The sequence below is a fragment of the Doryrhamphus excisus genome, chromosome 11 (genome assembly GCF_030265055.1).
Source record: "Doryrhamphus excisus isolate RoL2022-K1 chromosome 11, RoL_Dexc_1.0, whole genome shotgun sequence".
Lineage (NCBI taxonomy): Eukaryota > Metazoa > Chordata > Actinopteri > Syngnathiformes > Syngnathidae > Doryrhamphus > Doryrhamphus excisus.
In genome coordinates, this window is record NC_080476.1 from 9,911,115 (window position 1) to 9,931,985 (window position 20,871).

At 39.2% G+C, this 20,871-nt stretch overlaps 2 protein-coding genes across 2 annotated transcripts; both read left to right on the top strand.

Moving 5' to 3' along the window:
• The first annotated feature begins 535 nt into the window (after positions 1-535).
• On the top strand, positions 536-14,278 carry amot (angiomotin). The gene is made up of 12 exons (XM_058088000.1): positions 536-783; positions 2,756-3,718; positions 4,917-5,472; positions 6,187-6,331; positions 6,657-6,749; positions 6,906-7,051; positions 8,054-8,203; positions 9,299-9,495; positions 10,845-10,973; positions 11,183-11,421; positions 11,531-11,785; positions 12,527-14,278. Exons 2-12 carry the CDS (start codon positions 2,817-2,819, stop codon positions 12,652-12,654), a joined length of 2,940 nt encoding a protein of 979 aa, XP_057943983.1. The 5' UTR covers positions 536-783; positions 2,756-2,816; the 3' UTR covers positions 12,655-14,278.
• A 91-nt stretch (positions 14,279-14,369) lies between these two features.
• On the top strand, positions 14,370-20,357 carry acat1 (acetyl-CoA acetyltransferase 1). The gene is made up of 12 exons (XM_058088003.1): positions 14,370-14,537; positions 14,919-14,966; positions 15,160-15,277; positions 15,381-15,476; positions 16,438-16,538; positions 16,892-17,035; positions 17,699-17,849; positions 17,930-18,025; positions 18,093-18,206; positions 18,345-18,409; positions 19,199-19,356; positions 20,040-20,357. The coding sequence occupies exons 1-12, from the start codon at positions 14,487-14,489 to the stop codon at positions 20,158-20,160; spliced, it is 1,263 nt and encodes a 420-aa protein (XP_057943986.1). The 5' UTR covers positions 14,370-14,486; the 3' UTR covers positions 20,161-20,357.
• Positions 20,358-20,871: the final 514 nt, after the last annotated feature.

The window sequence follows — 20,871 nt, forward strand, 5'->3', positions numbered from 1 at the left end:
ATTTTGAATAAATAATAATTACAATTTAATTATAATAAATTATAATTTAAATAATATATATAGTATAATTACAATTTAATTATAATAAATTATAATTTAAATAATATATAATATAATTACAATTATAATAAATAACAATTTAAATAATATAATATAATTTAATTATAATAAATTATAATTTAAATAATATATATAATTCTAATTATAATACATTATAATTTAAATAATATCTCATTATTATTACACAGTATATCATGTATGTATATTAATACAAATGTCTTAAAATTAGTACAAAAGAAAACTATTATTTAGAGTATGCATGTTTGCATATTTATTTTGGAGCTTGCAAATATAATTTTATTTGCACTATATATATTGTATAATGTGCATTTTTCTGATGAAAACCAGCCACTTTCCAAACTAAACCTCCCAATAAAATATCGAGACGGTCGAACAGGAGCTTTCCCAACATCCATCCATCGAAATGAGATACTTGATGTGTGCAGCATTCTTTCGTGCCGCAAACCGGATGAGGGTTTTTTGCTTCCTGCTCTCAGGACCTCCCTTTTTATGGAAAAACATGAAAGTAGCAACAAGGACTAAAAACGCTGGAAAGACTTAATTGTTTGTTTAAAAGCACAGATTTGCGGTCGAGGACAGGTATTTTTTGTGTTTTGTTGACTTTTTATGTTGACTTTTTGATGTTTAGCTTTGTGTAGCGGGAAAGGAGATCTGAGGAACATGTTTCCACTGAAGTCGTGTTGAAGGAGCTTCACTTGAAAGGTAAAAAAAAAAGTTTCTATAATCCCGAGTTGGTCTGCTCTTTCGTACAATGCCGTACAGTTCACGGCGATATAATAGAACAATAAAAAAGTTGTTCTTCGGGACTTTACAGTAGGGATGCTCGAAAGAGTTAACGTGAACTTCATCTTTGGCATTGGAACGTAGGGGCAGTAAACGCAACGTTTCCTGTCTTGACAGTAGATAGTTCTTCCATCCACTTTTAGGGTTTCTAACTGTCCCCAAGGGCTATCATAATCTTCTAACAGTACGTCATTTCACAACTATTTGTCACCTTTCTCCATCCAATCCTTTCATTCGTGTTTTGTGGGTGAGCGATAGAACCTAATCTTCTCTAAAGTGTTTATTTGAACCATTCTTTCACTGGGAGGGATGATTATACAATACAATGAGAGAGCAGTTGATAAATGCTAAATGTGACCGTGAACAGGCAGAAATAAGGTAAACATCATCCTCTAATTTGCATAGTTGCCTGTGCGACATGAAAAGTGAGCCAAAAAAACATAACATGTTTAAAAATACTCTTATTTTAATGACACAAGCAACATGGATCTTCCATGTTTTAGATACCGACATACTTGTGTACTTTTGAAAAAGTTTTCTGTTTTTACCTTTTTCCGTTCTCTACTAATCAACAGTTGAACATAGGTAAGTTTCAGGAAAATATCAGTTCCTGACTAAAAATGGTTTCCTCCCCATATTGTGATTTGCACCATAAATATTAGTTCTATCTATTTATATTCCCTGAGCATGAAAACATGCCATGGAAGAGTTTACATGACTTAAATAATGCTAACAATGCTAATATGTTAACATTAGCATTCTATCACCTAGTGTGATAGCGCTAAGTGTTTGTATAAGCGCCTAACTCCACAAATGCTAAAAAATTATAGGGTAATTATGTTAGCATGTTAACATAATTATGTCGAACTATGGAAAAAATGCTACTATGTTAATATTAGCATGCTAACACCTTGCATTGAGTGATTATGGTGTTTATATACGGTATGTGTCTACCGTTGCTTGGTGGAGGTAACAAACGGACATAGCTTGTGTACTTTTGAAAAAGTTTTATGTTTTTACCTTTTTCCGTTCTGTACTAATCAACAGTCGAACATAGGTAAGTTTCAGGAAAATATCAGTTCCTGACTAAAAATGGAGAAACCCATTGTTTTCCTCCCCATATTGTGATTTGCCCCATAAATATTAGTCCCATCTATTTATATTCCCTGAGCATGAAAACATGCCATGGAAGAGTTTGCATGACTTAAAGAATGCTAACAATGCTAATATGTTAACATTAGCATTCTATCACCTAGCGTGATAGCGCAAGTGTTTGTATAAGCGACTAACTCCACAAATGCTGAAAATGATAGGGTAATTATGTTCGCATGCTAACATGTCAACCTGTGGAAAAAAATGCTACTATGTTAATATTAGCATGCTTTCATTATACACCTTTCATTATAGTGTTTATGGTGTTTATATACGGTATGTGTCTACCGTTGCTTGGCGGAGATAAACAAAACAATAAATAAAGCTGTAATTTTTTGGAAAATTAGGTTGCAGGAAAAGTTGTAATGTTATGTGAATAATGGAAAAATATTATGGGAATAAAATCATCATCAAATTAAAAAACGACAACAGCAAAAACGGTAAAAACAGCTGTTAAAATAGTAATAGAAAAAGTAATATTTTACCAAGAAAAAGTCAAAAGTCATTTTGTGGGAATAAACAATATAATATCACTGGATTAGCATACAATTTAAATATTGAAATGTTCTCATATGTAATAACCCATCAATAAAGTTATAATATTTTGAAAATTAGGTTGTGGAAAAATGTATTTCTGTTCGCTTCCCCAATGTTTTTCATCCTTCACTTCCTCCAAATTAGAATTGTCATCCATACTTCACGCTGTTTTTCTTCCCTCAACATTGTTCTTTCTCTCTAGGAAGTTAAGGCCTTCAGTCGAGCTCGGCTTTCTTTAAACGTGTCGCCCGCGCAAGACGTAGATGAGGACCGCTACCGAAGAGACACCAAGCAGCAGCTCCAGTGCAGGAGGCGGCAATAGCACCGTCCTGCAGCGTCTCCTGCAGGAGCAAATGAATCGAAGTTTTGTGATGCAGCAGCAAGGAGGAGCCGTATCTGGAGGTGTATCGCACGGGCAGGGTGGCCCTTCCGAAGACCATTCCATGATCCCCCATATTGCCAGGCAGGAGCCCCAGGGACAAGAGCTACAGTCAGACAGCTTGGAGAAGTTGGGCTCCAGAGTGGTAGGAGGTTGTGGGAGCAACGGAGGGGGAGTTGGTTCCATAACTGGAGGAGGTGGCAGCAGCGGATGTGTTTCGACGAACCAGGGTCAGTGCCTAAACCTGGAGGACCTGCCTACTTACGAGGAAGCTAAGGTCCAGTCACAATACTTCCGTGGCCATGGTCCACCTCCTCAGCTTCAGCAGCAGAGCAGCCAGTCCCAGCAGAACACGCTGGCTTCCTCAGCGGGCGCCACCTTCTACGTCACTGGAGTGACTGACGCCAAAGTGCGCACCGAAGGTCGGCCCACCGTGCAGCGCGTTAACGGGGCGATTAAGGTCCACCAAGATGACGGACTAAAGGATCTCAAACAAGGGCACGTTAGATCTTTGAGTGAACGTCTAATGCAGCTCTCCCTGGCCACAAGTGGAGTTAAGGCGCATGCTCCAGTCATCAGCTCGTCACTCTCCCCCCAGTTGGCTCCTCCAGGGCAACCGGGTGATTACTACAAACCCCAGCATCGCGGCCCACCTCCAGACTACCCCTTTAAAGGAATGAGCTCACCTAGTATGCAGCAAGAGACTGGGGGGCCTTTTCATCAGGAGCAGTCAAGGGAAGTGCCCCACGTGCGATATCAGCCCCCACCAGAGTATGGCTCCTTTAGGTAAGATAATAATTCTAATAATTATGACAAATGAAATTGATCAAAACATTTAACAATGAGGAGGAGATGAAAGGTTGATCCACACCTTAACATCAGAAATCTGTTGGTAATGGTAATGGTTTAATTTCATTTGAACGTGCATCAGATTACAATTGAATGCATCACATAATCAGTTCACAGTTCCACATGTCCAAAAGGAGTAGGAAGAAGCAAAGCTTATTAAATCCTACCCCTCCATCTGGTACTTTTACAATCAGTAACTGTTACATTTGTTCACTTCCTGCTTTCCTAATATAATGTAAGTTTTTTAAATTATTTTTGTTTTTGTTTTTATTTTGTCACGTACCGAAGTACGTGATATGACCATACAATGACATAATGGGAACCATTTACCATTTACAATCAGTAACTGTTAGATTTGTTCACTTCCTGCTTTCCTAATATAATTTTTATTTTTATTTTTATTTTTATTTTTATTTTTATTTTTATTTTTATTTTTATTTTTATTTTTATTTTTATTTTTATTTTTATTTTTATTTTTATTTTTATTTTTATTTTTATTTTTATTTTTATTTTTATTTTTATTTTTATTTTTATTTTTATTTTTATTTTTATTTTTATTTTTATTCATTAATTTATTCATTTTCTACCGCTTTTTCCTATAATAGTATATTATAATATATAATATATATATAATATAATATATTTTTTTAAATGTAGTCCTAGCATATAAGTGTTTCAAATGTAGTTCTTCCCTGAGATCATATTTCTCCTCTCTTGTAGAGAAGTATTGGATGACATTTTTAGGTAATTGGTTATTATTAATTATTTTAGCTGTTTGAAGATGAACTATATCAGCAAGTTGAAGTTTTTGTGATTTTAGAAATAAGGAGTTAGTATGTTTTCTGTAGGCAGCATTATGAATTATTCTTACTGGCCTTTTTTTGCAGTACATTTAGCGAGTGAAGATTGCTTTTATAGTTATTACCCCATATTTATGATACACACACAATAAGTAAGATATGGTTGAACCAGAGAGCAATAAAGAGTGTGGAGTGATTTCTGATTGAGAAGAAATTTTGCTTTGTTCAATATTGAAATATTTCTGGCCACATTATGTTGTATATTTGTAATATGAGGTTTCCACCTCATAATTATTCCAGCTGTTAACAAAACATTGGTGTTCTACTCCTCTCAGGTCCAGTAAGGATGGTTCAGGAACTTTCCAGAAGTCCCTTCACCAGCACAGCCCCACCTCTTCAGTCACCTCTGTTGGTTCTCTGTCCCGCGCCCAGTCCTCAACTCTCTGTAGCGTACCCCACGTCTCCCACTCCTCTCACCCCTCCTTCCTCCAGCAACAACCACAGAATCAGGTTCACACCTTGCCCAGCATGGGGCTTCGCAATCTACATGGTGTTGTTTCCCATCAGGTAGGGGAGACTTTCACGCCGACGCCACAAAGATGTCACGGTTTCCCTAGCAACCCCTACAGTTCCACACCACGGAGTTACAACAAACAGCAGCAGAATCATCAATATCAACTACAGCATTTCCAAGGGCCGCTCCCTCCCCAGACTCAGCCTTTTGTTCAGGCTGGACATTTCCCCCATCTGCATTCTTACTCCCACCTGCAGGGGGAATCCTTTGCAATGGTGACACAAGTCCAACAGAGAGTGGACGTGCTGACCGAAGAGAACCGAATTCTGAGGCAGGAGATGGAGGCTTGTCGTGAGAAAGTCACCAAGCTGCACAAGGTAACATTGGAACACTTTTTCTTGTTGTTGGAAAAAAACACATGAAAATATGGCGGTCTAGTGGTTAAGCGCGCAGACCTCACAGCTAGGAGACCCGGGTTCAATTCCACATCTCTGTGTGGAGTTTGCATGTTCTCCCCGTGCATGTGTGGGTTTTCTCCGGGTACTCCGGTTTTCTCCCACATTCCAAAAACATGCTAGGTTAATTGGCCACTCCAAATTGTCCATAGGTATGAATGTGAGTGTGAATGGTTGTTTGTCTATATGTGCCCTGTGATTGGCTGGCCACCAGTCCAGGGTGTACCCCGCCTCTCGCCTGAAGACAGCTGGGATAGGCTCCAGCATCCCCGCGACCCTAGTGAGGATAAGCGGTAGAAAATGAATGAATGAATTAATTTGAGCGTTAAGTTGCTGTGTGATCAATTTAGTGCTGTGAGCAATGTGTTCTTTGAAAGATGACATATTGTCTCAGACTGTTGACCTCTTGAGATTTCCGATGGGTTGGCAAGTTTGATGACTCACAAGCAGCACAGTGATTAAAGTAAAGGAGATCTTTCAGTCGTGAGGATAAGCGGTAGAAAATGAATGAATGAATGCCCAGCTTATGATTACTATCACTAATGACTTGTAATAAATAATGTCCTTTTATACTTATTTTTGTCGTTAGTTGGTATTTGTGATGTTTCTCTTCATTCCATCTACTTCCTTTGACAGTTGGAAACAGAAATCCAGCTTGTGTCAGAGGCTTACGAAACCCTCGCTAAATCCTCCTCTAAACGGGAGGCCCTGGAGAAAACGATGAGGAACAAGCTCGAGTTGGAGGTCCGGCGGCTGCATGACTTTAACAGGGACCTCAGAGGTAAGACAGCATCATTTTTTTGCATGTAAAACTAGAATTATTGTCGATAAAATGTTGTTTTGTGTTCAAATTTTGGAGTGTCTGGAACTGATTGAATTGGATTTACATTATTTTCTATGGGAAAATCCGTCTTGGTTTGAGTCCGTTTTGGTTTGAGTCGAACCTTCTGGAACGGATTAATGATGTTGTTTGGAAAACTAGGATAGAGTGAATAATTTGAACTGCAATGTATTTTAATTCGCCGTCTGGGACTTTTTTATTTTTTTATATATATTTTTCCTGCATCACAGTTCAGATATTAATGGTGTGTGTTCTTGTCTAAAAGAGCGCATGGAGACGGCCAATAAGCAGATGACGGCTAAAGAGAATGATGGCTCAGAAGACAACCTGAAGACCATATCACAGCTGCTTGCACAGAGTAAGAACAAATACTCACACATACACACATATTTTGTAATATTAGCATTATTAGCGCCCTCTAGACATGCAATAACAACCCTAAGTAAGCATGTTCCCTTAAAAAATGCAAAGATGAGTTACTTTTGATAAAAATGTGTATATTGTTCATGTTTAGACAAAGAGACAATATGCGAGAAGGAAAAAGTAGAGATGGAGCTCAATGCACTGCGCTCCATCACAGAGGACCAGAGGAGACACATTGAAATCAGAGACCAGGCTCTGAATAACGCCCAAGCCAAAGTGGTCAAATTAGAGGAGGAGGTAAGAGTGTTGTACAACTGGCGGCCCACTGGCCACATCCCGCATGTCTGATTCTTGTCACAGGAACACGAGTCCCTCATTTATCATGGTACTTTGGTTCCAGACCCAACCGTGATAAGTGAATTTCTGTGAGGTAGGATTCAATATGTGTAATATTTTCATAGTTAAGACGACTTGGTTAGCGCGCAGACTTCACAGCTAGGAGACCTGAGTTCAATTCTACCCTCGGCCATCTCTGTGTGGAGTTTGCATGTTCTCCCTGTGCATGCGTGGGTTTTGTCCGGGTACTCCGGTTTCCTCCCACATTCCAAAAACATGCTAGGTTAATTAGCGACTCCAAATTGTCCATAGGTATGAATGTGAGTGTGAATGGTTGTTTGTACAAATGTGCCCTGTGATTGGCTGGCCACCAGTCCAGGGTGTACCCCGCCTCTCGCCTGAAGAAGACAGCTGGGATAGGCTCCAGCAACCCCCGCAAATCTCGTGAGGATAAGCGGTAGAAAATGAATGAATGAATCACTGTTTTGTGGTTGAATACAGCCACTAAATATATTAATATTAATAGACCAAAAATTATGATACCATATCATGATATAGTAAAGGAAATATTGCATCATCGTTCACTCTGTGAAGTTGTGGAATTGCCGTTTGTGACACGTATTTTCTTGCAAGCCATTCATACTGTCTGTCAAACATTTGCTGCATTTCTTGAAATTCTTTATTTTTAGACTATTAGCCACTGGTTAATTGGCGACTCCAAATTGTCCATAGGTATGAATGTGAGTGTGAATGGTTGTTTGTCTATATGTGCCCTGTGATTGGCTGGCGACCAGTCCAGGGTTTACCCCTGCCTCTCGCCCGAAGACAGCTGGGATAGGCTCCAGCACGCACCGCAACCCTCGTGAGGATAAGCGGTTAGAAAATGAATGAATCGTGAATATGCGCGAATCCACTGCATTGAAATTGTATACATGTACTATACTATGTGTGTGTGTTGCACAGCTAAAGAAGAAACAAGTTTATGTGGAGAAGGTGGAGAGAATGCAGCAGGCTCTCGCTCAGCTGCAGGCAGCCTGCGAGAAGAGAGAACAACTCGAGCATCGACTTCGTACGAGGCTGGAGAGAGAGCTGGAATCGCTACGCATGCAACAGGTAACCAAGGACACATTTATTTTCCGTCCTTGCAGTCAATTAGATCAGGATGGTCAAACTTGTTTTCATTTTTGGCCGCGTCGGCGGTTCAGTGACTCCCAGAGGGCCTGCCTGTTCACAACAGTGAAACGTATACTGTTACACGAATCTTTCTTTGAAAGATCTTTTTTATGATACAGTTACACCCAGTGGCGTCATTAGGCCTATTTTAGGGGGACAAAGCCCCCCTAAATCAATTGATATTTTTTATTGATTTTTTAAAATAGATAAAAATATATATATATATATATAGATATAGATATATATAATAAATATATAATATATTTTTTTTTTTTACAAAAAAAATCTCTGACACATTTCATATAATAGGGCAAAAGCAGGCTAATAAGCAAGCCTATTTTAAAACATGGCCTAAAATGTTCTTAACCCCCCCTAAATAATTTGATATTTTTTATTGGTTTTTTTTATCTCTGACAATTTTTATATAATAGGGCAAAAGCAGGGCAATAAGCAAGCCTATTTTAAAAAATGGCCTAAAATGTTCATAAGCCCCCCTAAATAATTTGATAATTTTTTTTTTTAATCTCTGACAATTTTTATATAATAGGGCTAAAGCAGGGCAATAAGTAAGCCAATAAGCAATCAATCAAATCAATCAAAAGAATAATAATAATGATAGTATAAATAACAGGCTAATTAATAATACAATAATGATTATTATGTAATTGATCACTGTCCACTGGACTCAATGGTTGCAGAGTTTGAGCAGCGGTTTTGCAGTGTAGATTGTGTGTACTTGTGTACATTTAATGGTGGCCTAAAACAATATCTCTACTAAATCTGTCCAAAAGTGGGAAAGTTATATCCCGGTTCTTGTTCCTGATTAGTTTTTTTTATTTTGGGGAATTTTTTGAATGTCATCTACATTCATTCATTTATCCTGTGCATCTCCAGGGGACTATTATAATATTATTCTGTTACTTAGTTATTTTTCAACTCTCTTCTCTCGGTTAGTTCCCTCTTTAAAACCAGCTAGCACATTCAGCTATGAAAAGTGGGAGCATAAAGCAAAGTGTTGTGTCCATTTCCGTCCAGCGCCAGGGAGGCACTCAAAACAATGGCGTGGTCCCATCAGAGTATACTGCCACCGCGCTAATGGAGCGCCTAAGGGAGAAGGAAGAGCGGATTTTGGCCCTGGAGGCTGACATGACCAAGTGGGAGCAAAAGTATCTGGAGGAGAGCGTCATGAGGCAGTTTGCCCTGGAGGCCGCTGCTTCTGTTGCTACTCAAAGGTACCAGTAGATGGACATCATATGCATGATTGTATTTGAAAACTAATTAATTGTTAATGAGAGATATTATTGGAGATTAGACTAAATTGCTTTGTCAGCTGTAACACAAAGCTAGCTTTTCAGCTAGCATTTAACCCACATTGCATTTGCTTTTAGCATCTTTAATGTACAAAATGTATCAAAGTGGCCCCCGTATCCTTCATTTTTTATGTATGCAATATTCATACTGGCTGCATGACGGTCGAGTGGTTTTGGGTTTTCTCCAGGTACTCCGGTTTCCTCCCACATTCCAAAAACATGCTAGATTAATTGGCGACTCCAAATTGTCCATAGGTATGAATGTGAGTGTGAATGGTTGTTTGTCTATATGTGCCCTGTGATTGGCTGGCAACCAGTCCAGGGTGTACCCCGCCTCTCGCCCAAAGACAGCTGGGATAGGCTCCAGCAACCCCCGCGACCCTCGTGAGGATAAGCGGTAGAAAAATAATGAATATTTATACAGTTATAACTCGGTTTTTGTTATTAATTTGTTCCAAAAGGTCAGACAAAAACCAAAACATATGAAGACAAGGCAATTTTTCCCCATAAAAAGTAACGTATATCTGTTCCTGACTCACACAAATATTAACAAAAAATACATTTCATGGAGAATAATTCTAGTAAAAACCAATGGATGGAATCAAAGATGGACTGTAATAGTATTTCATACCTTCTTTATCAAATTGCTGGTACTCACAAATTTACCGTATTTGGCCTTGTGACAGGTTATTTAGTCGTCAAAACTGAACGTGAATCAGCAAAAGCACAGCATTTTTTACATATCCGTAGTGATGAAGGATGAATAGTCTTGAACCAGTCATGATGTGCTATATATATATATCACTATATTGACACTTACTATGGTACCCATTATGTCATTGTATGGTCATATCACCTCTACTTCGGTACATGACAAAAATTTAATTTAATTTAATTTAATTTTATTTAATTTAAAAAAAGAATAAAATAATAATTAATAAATATAAAAAAAACTTAAACTATATTAGGAAAGCAGGAAGTGAACAAATGTAACAGTTACTGATTGTAAAAGTACCAGATGGAGGGGTAGGATTTAATAAGCTTTGCTTCTTCCTACTCCTTTTGGACATGTGGAACTGTGAACTGATTATGTGATGCATTCAATTGTAATCTGATGCATGTTCAAATGAAATTAAACCATTATGGCTTATCCATGTTAATACATTTACCATTCCACAGCAGTTGCAGCAATCTCAACACTGACTGCTCTTCAAGTGAACAAAGTGGAGTTTTGACTACAGCCTAAAGCAGGATTCTGTTGTGTATTTCAGGGATACATCCATAGCAATGCTAAGCCATTCTCCCAGCAGCAGCTATGACACATCGGTGGAGGCCCGCATTCAAAAAGAAGAAGAAGAGATTCTAATGGCGAATCGACGCTGTTTGGACATGGAAAGCAGGTACTACAGAATAGCGGTATTGTAATATAAATGAGAAGCCACAGTGCTTGAAGGAGCTGCACAGTAAACAAGAAAAGCTACTTTGCTGTATTGGATTGAGATCTTGCAGTGTTATGATGGGGTCAACTTAGCTGTGTAGCAGTGACCCCTCACAATACAAGTGGTGCAGAAAACGCTTACTCTAACATCCAACCTCTCTCTGTCCTCAGGATAAAGAACCTCCATGCCCAGATAATAGAGAAGGATGCTATGATCAAGGTGCTTCACCAGCGTTCTAAGAAAGAACCAGTCAAGTTGGATGTGCCACCAACAATGAGGCCGTCTAAGTCTTTGATGTCCATCTCTAATACTGGATCTGGTAGTTCAGGTCTGCTGTACCACAGCCTTGGACTCAGTAGCTCACCCATAACTGAAGAACGCAAGGATACCAACTGGAAAGGCAGCCTGGGTAAGTAACCCGGTAACTTCTAGACTCCACACTTCCACCAACAGTAAGAGCGCTTGTTATGGTCATGGAAACACGAGGAGTACAGTTTTCATTTGTTCTTCTGCTGCAGGGGTTCTGTTGAGTCCGGAATTCCGCACAGACTCTCTTCGAGCAGAGTCGATATCGTCATCTCCTTCCCCGGTGTTTTCTTCCACACAAGTGGCAGCGGTCCACTCGAAGACTGGCAGCAGAGACAGCTGCACACAGACTGATAAGAATCAGAACCAGGACACCAGTAAGCCCGGCACCCCGGCCCTTCAGAGCATGACCCTGCCAAGCCGACTGTCCAGTCCGAGCCCCAACTACATCCCTGACCGTGGACTAGGTAAGAAAACAAACTGAGAAATATGCTTTCTCTTTGATAGCATTAGTATACACATACAACATTAAACTGCTTAGCTTTTTAGTTTACTACTGGCTGGTAATTATACCATAAAAAAATAAAATAAAAAATATATAAAATAATATATATACATTGAATATACCAATCCCTCGTTTATCACAGTGAATTGCTTCCAGACCCCATCGTGATAAGTGAATTTCCACAAAATAGGCTTAATTCCTTATTTATAAATCAAATATTTTTGTAGCTACAGCATAGCAAACTTGTTTACGACCTTCTAAATAATTGTTTTAACATTGTTAGAGCCCTCTAGACATGAACTAGCACCCCTACAGTCACATTTACACTCATATTACCCAATATAGTAGACATAATACGAGTAAAGAACCCATTTCTGAGCTCACAGGAAATCACAGGATATACCAAATACAACACATAACACTTTTAACACTCAAAACGTATTTTGTACAAATATACAAACATGTCCAAATAGGAATTTAAAATAATAATAAAAAACATTTTAAAGTTTTCCTATTAGGCATTGCGTCTGAGCAACGCATTTATTGGGGCGCTGCAATGACGTCAGCTTCCCTCTGGGTTTTGGGTCCTATGGCTCCTTTTGGTGGAAGCAGAATTGCATCACCATTTTCTCTGCTCCTATGCTTCTATACATGCTTCTATGTATTACAACTTATAGTCACTTTGTTTTTATGTCACTCCTAGATGGTCCGGTATTTCACTGCAGCACCCTGGAGAGAAGGGTCCCCGCTTCGTCCCACTCGCAGCAACACCTCCCAGCTACACCCCCCCAGCAGGAAGTGGACAAAGATTTGATGGAAATTCTCATCTGATCCACTGACCTCATCCAAATGAATGAATAGGTGGCAGCTTAATAAGAACAAAATGTGTACGGTAAAATTCATTCTCCTTTATTAGCTGTGTCCCAACAAAGAATAATGAAGAATACAACTAATGAGCAAGTAAGCGCATTTTAAAATCAAATTTCCTTGTAAACATTTAACAACTGCAATCAGACAATCTTGTTTTTGCGCTTCCTTTAAGATCATTATTTGGTTAAATGTTTGTTAAAACAAACCATGAATAATGTCCATAATAATTTATTATGTGTGTATTTACTCATGTGACGTTATATAGTATCTAAACATCCAGTGTCCCAACAAACTGTCACCATAAATGCAAATAATACTGCATTAACGCTAACAAAAGTTAAGCATAAGAATGATGCATTTTGAAATGATTGTGATTCTTTTTGATTGTTTTTATTGTAAAAGTCAGAATTGACATCAGTCGCTTACATGAGTAGAGGACACAGGTTGTGTATCTCTCTACACCACAACCATTCTGATTTATTTTTGCTTTATTATCCTACATTACATATACAGGGTAACACAAAAATGTATAAACACACTTATGTCAATTGTGGCCCAATATTGTATACAACATATAACACACTATATAATATACACATTATTATATATGTTATATTCACACTGCATTTCAAATACACTCCTAATCGGAGTTTTAAGAAGGATTTACATTGAAGGAGGTTCTAAATAGAGCTTCAAAATGCAATGCGGCATCATGATAATTCTATGGAACAATGGAGCTTTGCGTTGTGCAGGGGTATCAAACGGTAACTGGCTATGTGGGACATCCCTCGTGACTGAAGGCCCTCGTCTGTGCGTCTGTGTTAATTGGCTAGATTGCTAGGTTAACTCCAAATTGTCCATAAGTCTGAATGTGAGTGTGAATGGTTGTTTGTCTATATGTGCCCTGTGATTGGCTGGCGACCGGTCTGGGGTGTACCCCGCTTCTCGCCCGAAGACAGCTGGGATAGGCTCCAGCACCCCTGTGACCCTCGTGAGGATAAGCGTTGGAAAATGAATGAATTAATTAATTAATTAATCATTTAGTGTTAAGTTGTTGTGTGATGAATTTAGTGCTGTTAGTAATGTGTTCTTTGAAAGATGACACAGTGACTCCAATTTTTTTTACTCCAAATTGTCCATAGGTATGAATGTGAGTGTGAATGGTTGTTTGTCTATATGTGCCCTGTGATTGGCTGGCCACCAGTCCAGGGTGTACCCCGCCTCTCGCCCGAAGACAGCTGGGATAGGCTCCAGCACACCCCTCGCGATCCTCGTGAGGAAAAAGCGGTAGAAAATGAATGACTTAATGAATAATTATTACCTGCCTCCTTACAAATACATGAAAGGTCAATAATAATAATAATAATTATATGCTAGGTTTATTTAAAATTGATGCATAACAATGCTTTGTTAAATCTATATTTGAAGGCGCCCCCTGCTGGGCACTTGAAAATGCATGACAACTACTGTTTACAGTGCATAGAATAACATGAATGTATCACAATTGTGTACATAGCCTAACTGTTTTGTATCCTTACAATTTCAGTTGTCACTCATGTCTATGAAGAAACATTGAAGTAAACTATCAAATCAACATTTTTGTCTTCATTGGCTCCAGCTGAACATGGTGTTAAATCAACGATTTCTGCACGAAAAAATATCTCAATCACGCTGGTATCGAAGCGATACTGACACCGACCTTGGTATCGGACCCGTCAACATCGGTATTGGTCTTCCCAGCGTGAAGGTGAAGTGTCTTTAAACGTGACTTCACTCTTTTCCACAGCCTCAAAATGTCACCCGGTGGACTTTTAACCACCCGCGCTCAAACATGCAAGCGTCTGGTAAGTATGGAAGTGTTCGTTTCACACTTAGCTTGTTTTGTTCTTCTGCTAGCATTAGCATTCTGGTAGCATTAGCTCGTCTCACTGACCCTTGCGGTTGTCAACATAGGGTGCTAAGCTAACTAGCTTACTTGATAGTAGTAGCAACAGCGTCCTTACGCAAAACAAACATATATGACGCCTTTAAAAAATTAAACTAATGACTTATTGTTTAAGAACGGACCTTAATTTGCTAGGATTAAGCACCCACTTGACCGTAATGTAACTTATTCTTATATTACGACCATGTCAACTTTTGCCTACTTAACGCTAGCCTTCCCTTCATTGTCGCTAAATTGATTTATGTGTGCGTTCATCATACATCACATTCTTCTTATTTAGATTCAAAAGTACCTGGCAAGAACCTACACCTCCCGTCCTGCTCTCAATGTAAGTGCAGAACTTGTCACTGTTGCAACATGTAATGATTTGAACACGATTTAATGCAACTTGATGATTTCTTGTAGCATGGATTGTTTTCAAGTTACACTGAATATACTGATTTCATGTATGTGTAATGGTTTCATACTATGATTTCATGCAACATGTAGTGCTTTCATGTAATATAAAATGATGCTTTCAGGAAGTGGTCATTGTCAGTGCAGTGCGTACTCCAATGGGATCCTTCAAGGGCACCCTGGCAGCGGTTCCAGCTACCAAACTGGGCTCTATTGCCATAAAGGGAGCCATAGATAAAGCAGGTTCGATGCAACACTTTACACTTGGTTTCTGCAGCATACAGGTTTATCAGTAATTGTTTGTGTTCCAATATGTTTTGACATTAATACGTGTTTTTAAATTTAGGAATAAAGCCTGAAGATGTGGATGAGGTCTACATGGGCAATGTACTCCAAGCAGGAGAAGGACAGGCCCCCACCAGACAAGCCTTGCTTGGGGCAGGTATGACTATGTATATACTCTATGTACATGTATACACGTTTCAAATACATTGAAAATAATAGCTTGATGGTCATTGCAATTGACGTAAGTGCATATTAAATGCATATACTGTATTTTCCGGACTATAAGTCACACTTTTTTTCCTAGGTTGGCTGTTCCTACGGCTTATAAATGAAAAAAGTGTTTGTTACATAAACACTGGACACCTTTTCTGTTCATGTTTATTTTTTGTGTAGCTGAATAACCATTGTGTTAGCATATCTTACACCTATTTGGCCTGTTCTCTATTCTTTTATTCATGTTAGAACATGCCTTCCAAGAGGACGTAATGACTGTTTTGGTTAAGTACTTTGTAAAATAAATTACCCACAAAAAATACAACTTATACTCCAGTATTTTTTCTACCTAAATATGCATTTTTAGCCTTGTCCGACTTATACTCCGGAGCGACTTATAGTCCAGCAAATACGGTAATTCCATTTTTAATTGGGGGTTTTGGGGTTGGATTGGACACTCGTCGTGATGTTGTCATTTTATCCAAATAATGGTTGGGGAAACTGCATTATTTTTCCCAGCATAAAGTTGTCATTTTCACTGTTTTTATGAATAATGGGTGCAGTATCATACACGGTCTATTCTAACTGCAAGCATCAGCTTCTATAAGTGATGGCTTGTGAAGGGTTGAAGCTTTCATTCAAATTGTTCCATCAAGCTACAACTTCTTGAGGCTTCATTTGAGCTACTAGCGCTAGCTGCCATCTAGTGGAAGAAAAGCAGAACGACAGGCCAAATTGTTTGCTGTTTACTATACTGTAACAGTAAATTCTAATGCACGGTGTCGATAAATATATATTTGTGCGTGTTTGTTGTCCGTGATAGTCAGACCCCTGCCCTTTCATATCTATAAACTCTGATAAACACTGTGTTTGATCTTTTATTCTGTATTTATTCATCCTTTCAGGTTTGACACTTGGCACGCCAGCAACGACCATCAACAAAGTGTGTGCCTCTGGGATGAAGTCCATCATGATGTCAGCACAGAGTCTAATGTGCGGACACCAGGTAGCTGTCCTGAGATCCACCAGAAGTGGTGCATGGTATAAAACTCATGCCTCACACACATACGTTTCTATTGACGGGGCTGTATTTTTCTATACAGATGATCAAATCTGAAGTAGAAGTCACTCAGAATAGGTTTTGGGATCACTGCAGGGACGTAACAGAAGGGCGCCACTCTCTAAGCTAGATGAAAAAACAAAGACGTGTAAAAATTGTGGTATTATTGTACATTTTACCTGTATTACCTGGTATTGGTACAAGTCATTACCACAATAAATGAATATGCGGGGATCCACACTAAGTTACACAGAAACCAGCGATGCAAAAGGAGCTTATGTGTGTTCATTTTTGTTAAGGATGTGATGGTGGCAGGAGGTATGGAGAGCATGTCCAACGTACCCTACGTGATGGCCAGAGAAACACCAGCCTATGGCGGCGTGAGGATGGAAGACCTCATTGTGAAGGATGGACTCACTGATGTCTACAATAAATTCCACATGGTAAACATGCTAGCGACTCCAAATTGTCCATAGGTATGAATGTGAGTGTGAATGGTTGTTTGTTTATATGTGCCCTGTGATTGGCTGGCCAACCAGTCCAGGGTGTACCCTGCCTCTCGCCCGAAGACAGCTGGGATAGGCTCCAGCACCCCCGTGACCCTTGTGAGGATAAGCAGTAGAAAACGAATGAATGAATTAATCATTTGTGTGTTAAGTTACTGTGTGATGAATTTAGTGTTATTAGTAATGTGTTCTTTGAAAGATGACACAGTGTGTCAGACCTCTTGAGATTTTCAATGGGTTGACAATTTTTGACTCCAATTTTTTTTTTACTCCAAATTGTCCATAGGTATGAATGTGAGTGTGAATGGTTGTTTGTCTATATGTGCCCTGTGATTGGCTGGCCACCAGTCCAGGGTGTACCCCGCCTCTCGCCTGAAGAAGACCGCTTGAATAGGCTCCAGCACGAGGAAAAGCGGTAGAAAATGAATGAATGAACTCTAGTTTCCTGTTTTAATATTACTACTATATATATATATATATATATATATATATATATATATATATATATATATATATATTGTTTTAATTTAGCAGAAAATCTTCTATAGAGGAGTGTTTCACATTACTGAGCTGAATTTTGTGATGTGTTTTACCAAACAGGGCAACTGTGCAGAGAACACGGCTAAGAACAGTAGCATCTCCAGGGATGAGCAGGACAAGTATGCTATCGGCTCCTATACTCGCAGCAAGATGGCATACGAGTCCGGTGTGTTGGCCAAGGAGATTGTACCTGTTAGCATCCCTCAGAGAGGTTTGTGCCAAAACCTGTGAGATTTTTTTTTTTTACGCTACAAGTAACGGTCACGTTAGTTTTTTTTATTCCCCTCCTAGGAAAACCTGATGTGGTTGTATCCGAGGACGAGGAGTGGAGGCGGGTGGATTTCAGCAAAGTCCCCAAACTTAAGGCAGTATTCCAGAAAGAAAACGGTAATGTTTTTTATACTCCTTATTCAGTAAAATGCCTTATTTAGGGTATTTTTGTTCATTTTTTCAGGCACAGTTACCGCAGCCAATGCCAGCACTCTGAATGACGGGGCGGCTGCCCTTGTTTTAATGACAGCAGATGCTGCAAAAAGACTCAATGTCACTCCCCTGGCCAGGATTGTATGTAAGTCCACACACCAAGCAAGAAGTCAGATTTGTCTGCCATCAAATAAAGCAGCATTTAGCCATTTTATGCAAAAAAATTATTAATTTAGACCATTAATATGTATCTTCAATTATCTGTTTTTGTACCCCCACTTAGCTTTTGCTGATGCTGCTGTTGCACCCATTGATTTCCCCATTGCTCCTGCATTTGCTGTACCCAAAGTAAGTGTACCGAGCTGCAGAGTATCTGAAGCTGAATAGATGTGTGCCCTTAAAGGGCCCCTTACATGATTCATTGACTTTGCTTTAATATGGAAAGTATATATTGTTTATAATTATGTTTTACTTTGTTTGTTTTTCAAAGCAAACAGTAGATACACAAAAATTACATTTGTACTTCATGGAGCTAGCCATGACGAAGTAGCTCTTGCGGTTCAGCTTCTTTTCCGGAAGTGACATCATCAGGGTAATATTGCTCAGGTAAAAAAAAAAATGGACTTAAGAGATAAAGATTAGTCACCTTCAAAACACAGAATTGTAAGTGTGTGTCTCTCGTTCGCTACGCTTGCTTCGTCAATTATTGTCTTAAACCTTCCTCAATTGGAATAGAAAACAAACTCGGATATTATGAACATCCAGCAGCAACACAACATTTTGGCATGCCTGCTATTTTGTTGAAAAATATACTGAACCTTAAGTTTTGTTTACTTTGCTTTAGCTGCATTTATCCAGATGACGTCATTTCCGGAAATGAGGATGAACCGTGAGCGAGTTTGTGTGTTTTCGTATTTACCATTTGCTTTAAAAAATTGAACAATGTCAAACATCATTACTAACAATATATATTATAACTAAGCAGGTGATGAATCATGACTGCTGAACCAGTGCATAAAGGTGTCCACCAGCTCTCTCTACTCCTCTTCCTGTACATCCTTGACGAATACCACCACCACAGAGAACTTCTTAATAGTTCTTCTAGTATCCTAACACATCCTTCACATATCCTATTAGGCGCTGGATGCAGCCGGGCTCACCAAAGATGATATCGCCATGTGGGAGATCAATGAGGCCTTCAGTGTTGTCGTTCTGGCCAACATTAAAATGCTGGACATTGATCCGGAAAAAGTCAATGTCAACGGGGGAGCTGTGTCGCTGGGACATCCCATCGGGTGAGATTGAGGATGTGTTACCGGTCCATACAGGCTCAATATGAGAGGGTAGAAGAATACAATGGAACCAATGGTTGAAGTTGATCCAGCTTACGTCAACAACCCATCGTCAGAAATGCATGGGATGACTGTAATGTGTTTAAGGGTGAGGGCAAACAGGCAGTGCCAAATCTCATTCATTCATTCATTCATTCATTTTTTACCGCTTATCCTCATGAGGGTTGCGGGGAGTGCTGGTGTCCAATGACAGGGCACATATAGACAAACAACCATTCACATTCATACCTATGGACAATTTGGAGTCGCCAATTAACCTAGCAAGTTTTTGGAATGTGGGAGGAAACCGGAATACCTGCAAACTCCCACGAGATGGTCGAGGGTGGGATTGAACTCGGGTCTCCTAGCTGTGAGGTCTGCGCGCTAACCACTTGACCGCTGTGCAGCCCCAGTGCCAAATCTAAAAGAAGAAAAAAAGTAACACCAAATTTGTGTATAACGGTCCTACTTCATCTGTGGCAGGCCCCACACTCAGTATTAATTATTATATGGAAACAGAATAATCAAAACAAAAATATGCACAATGCTGGATTGAAGCACTAGTACTAAAGTTCCATATTGAAGCCATGTTGACGTTGCCCCCCCAACCCACTCCCATCTAACTTCCTTTTTTCCTCACTCCTCAGAATGTCTGGTGCAAGAATCGTGGGTCACATGGTGCACAACCTCAAGTCCGGCCAGTACGGTCTGGCAGGTATCTGCAATGGAGGCGGTGGAGCCTCTTCTATTATTATTCAGAAATTGTAGAATGTTAAATGAAAACATTAGTTTCTTGTGGAACGTGTGCTGAGGGCCGGTAGACTCCCAATTCTTTGATAAGATCCATTTTTTATTATCAAGATTCCAGTGCTGGTGGCCTTATTCATACAGCAACAAGGACTTGACTCTGAAAACATTCATGTCACACTCCTCTGTTTGAGTTCATATTTAACTCTGAATTGAATGGCTAAATAAATAGTTCTTATACAAATATTGTTACATATTTGTTCTTTGGGACAAATGATGTGTTTCAAATGGAATACTTCAAGTACTTCAAGTCAATGCAATACTTTTTTGCACACTTACTGGAAATGACGACTGCATCATTGACAGTATTTATTTTATTTTTTATCCTTCCTCTTCCTCTTAATTTAAATAGTGAATCGCACATACTAAATGTCAAACACTAGCTTGATTGTGACTTGTGGTTACAACGTCGTACTGTAGATGGTTCTGTAACTGCTTCTCAACCTCATATGCACCAGAGAATAAGAAGACGAAGCACGAGGGATCATGTTGCCAAGTTAATTTGCCGACTATTCAGACCAGCAACAAATATAGAGACTTTTTCTGGTTTTATTGGACACTTGGAGACTGACTGACACCCCGAAGCGACTCAGTCTTGTTTGTGTTAAAAAAATACATACTATAGTATAGATTGAGTTGTAGCACGACAATGTAAGGAAATGAATGTCTTGT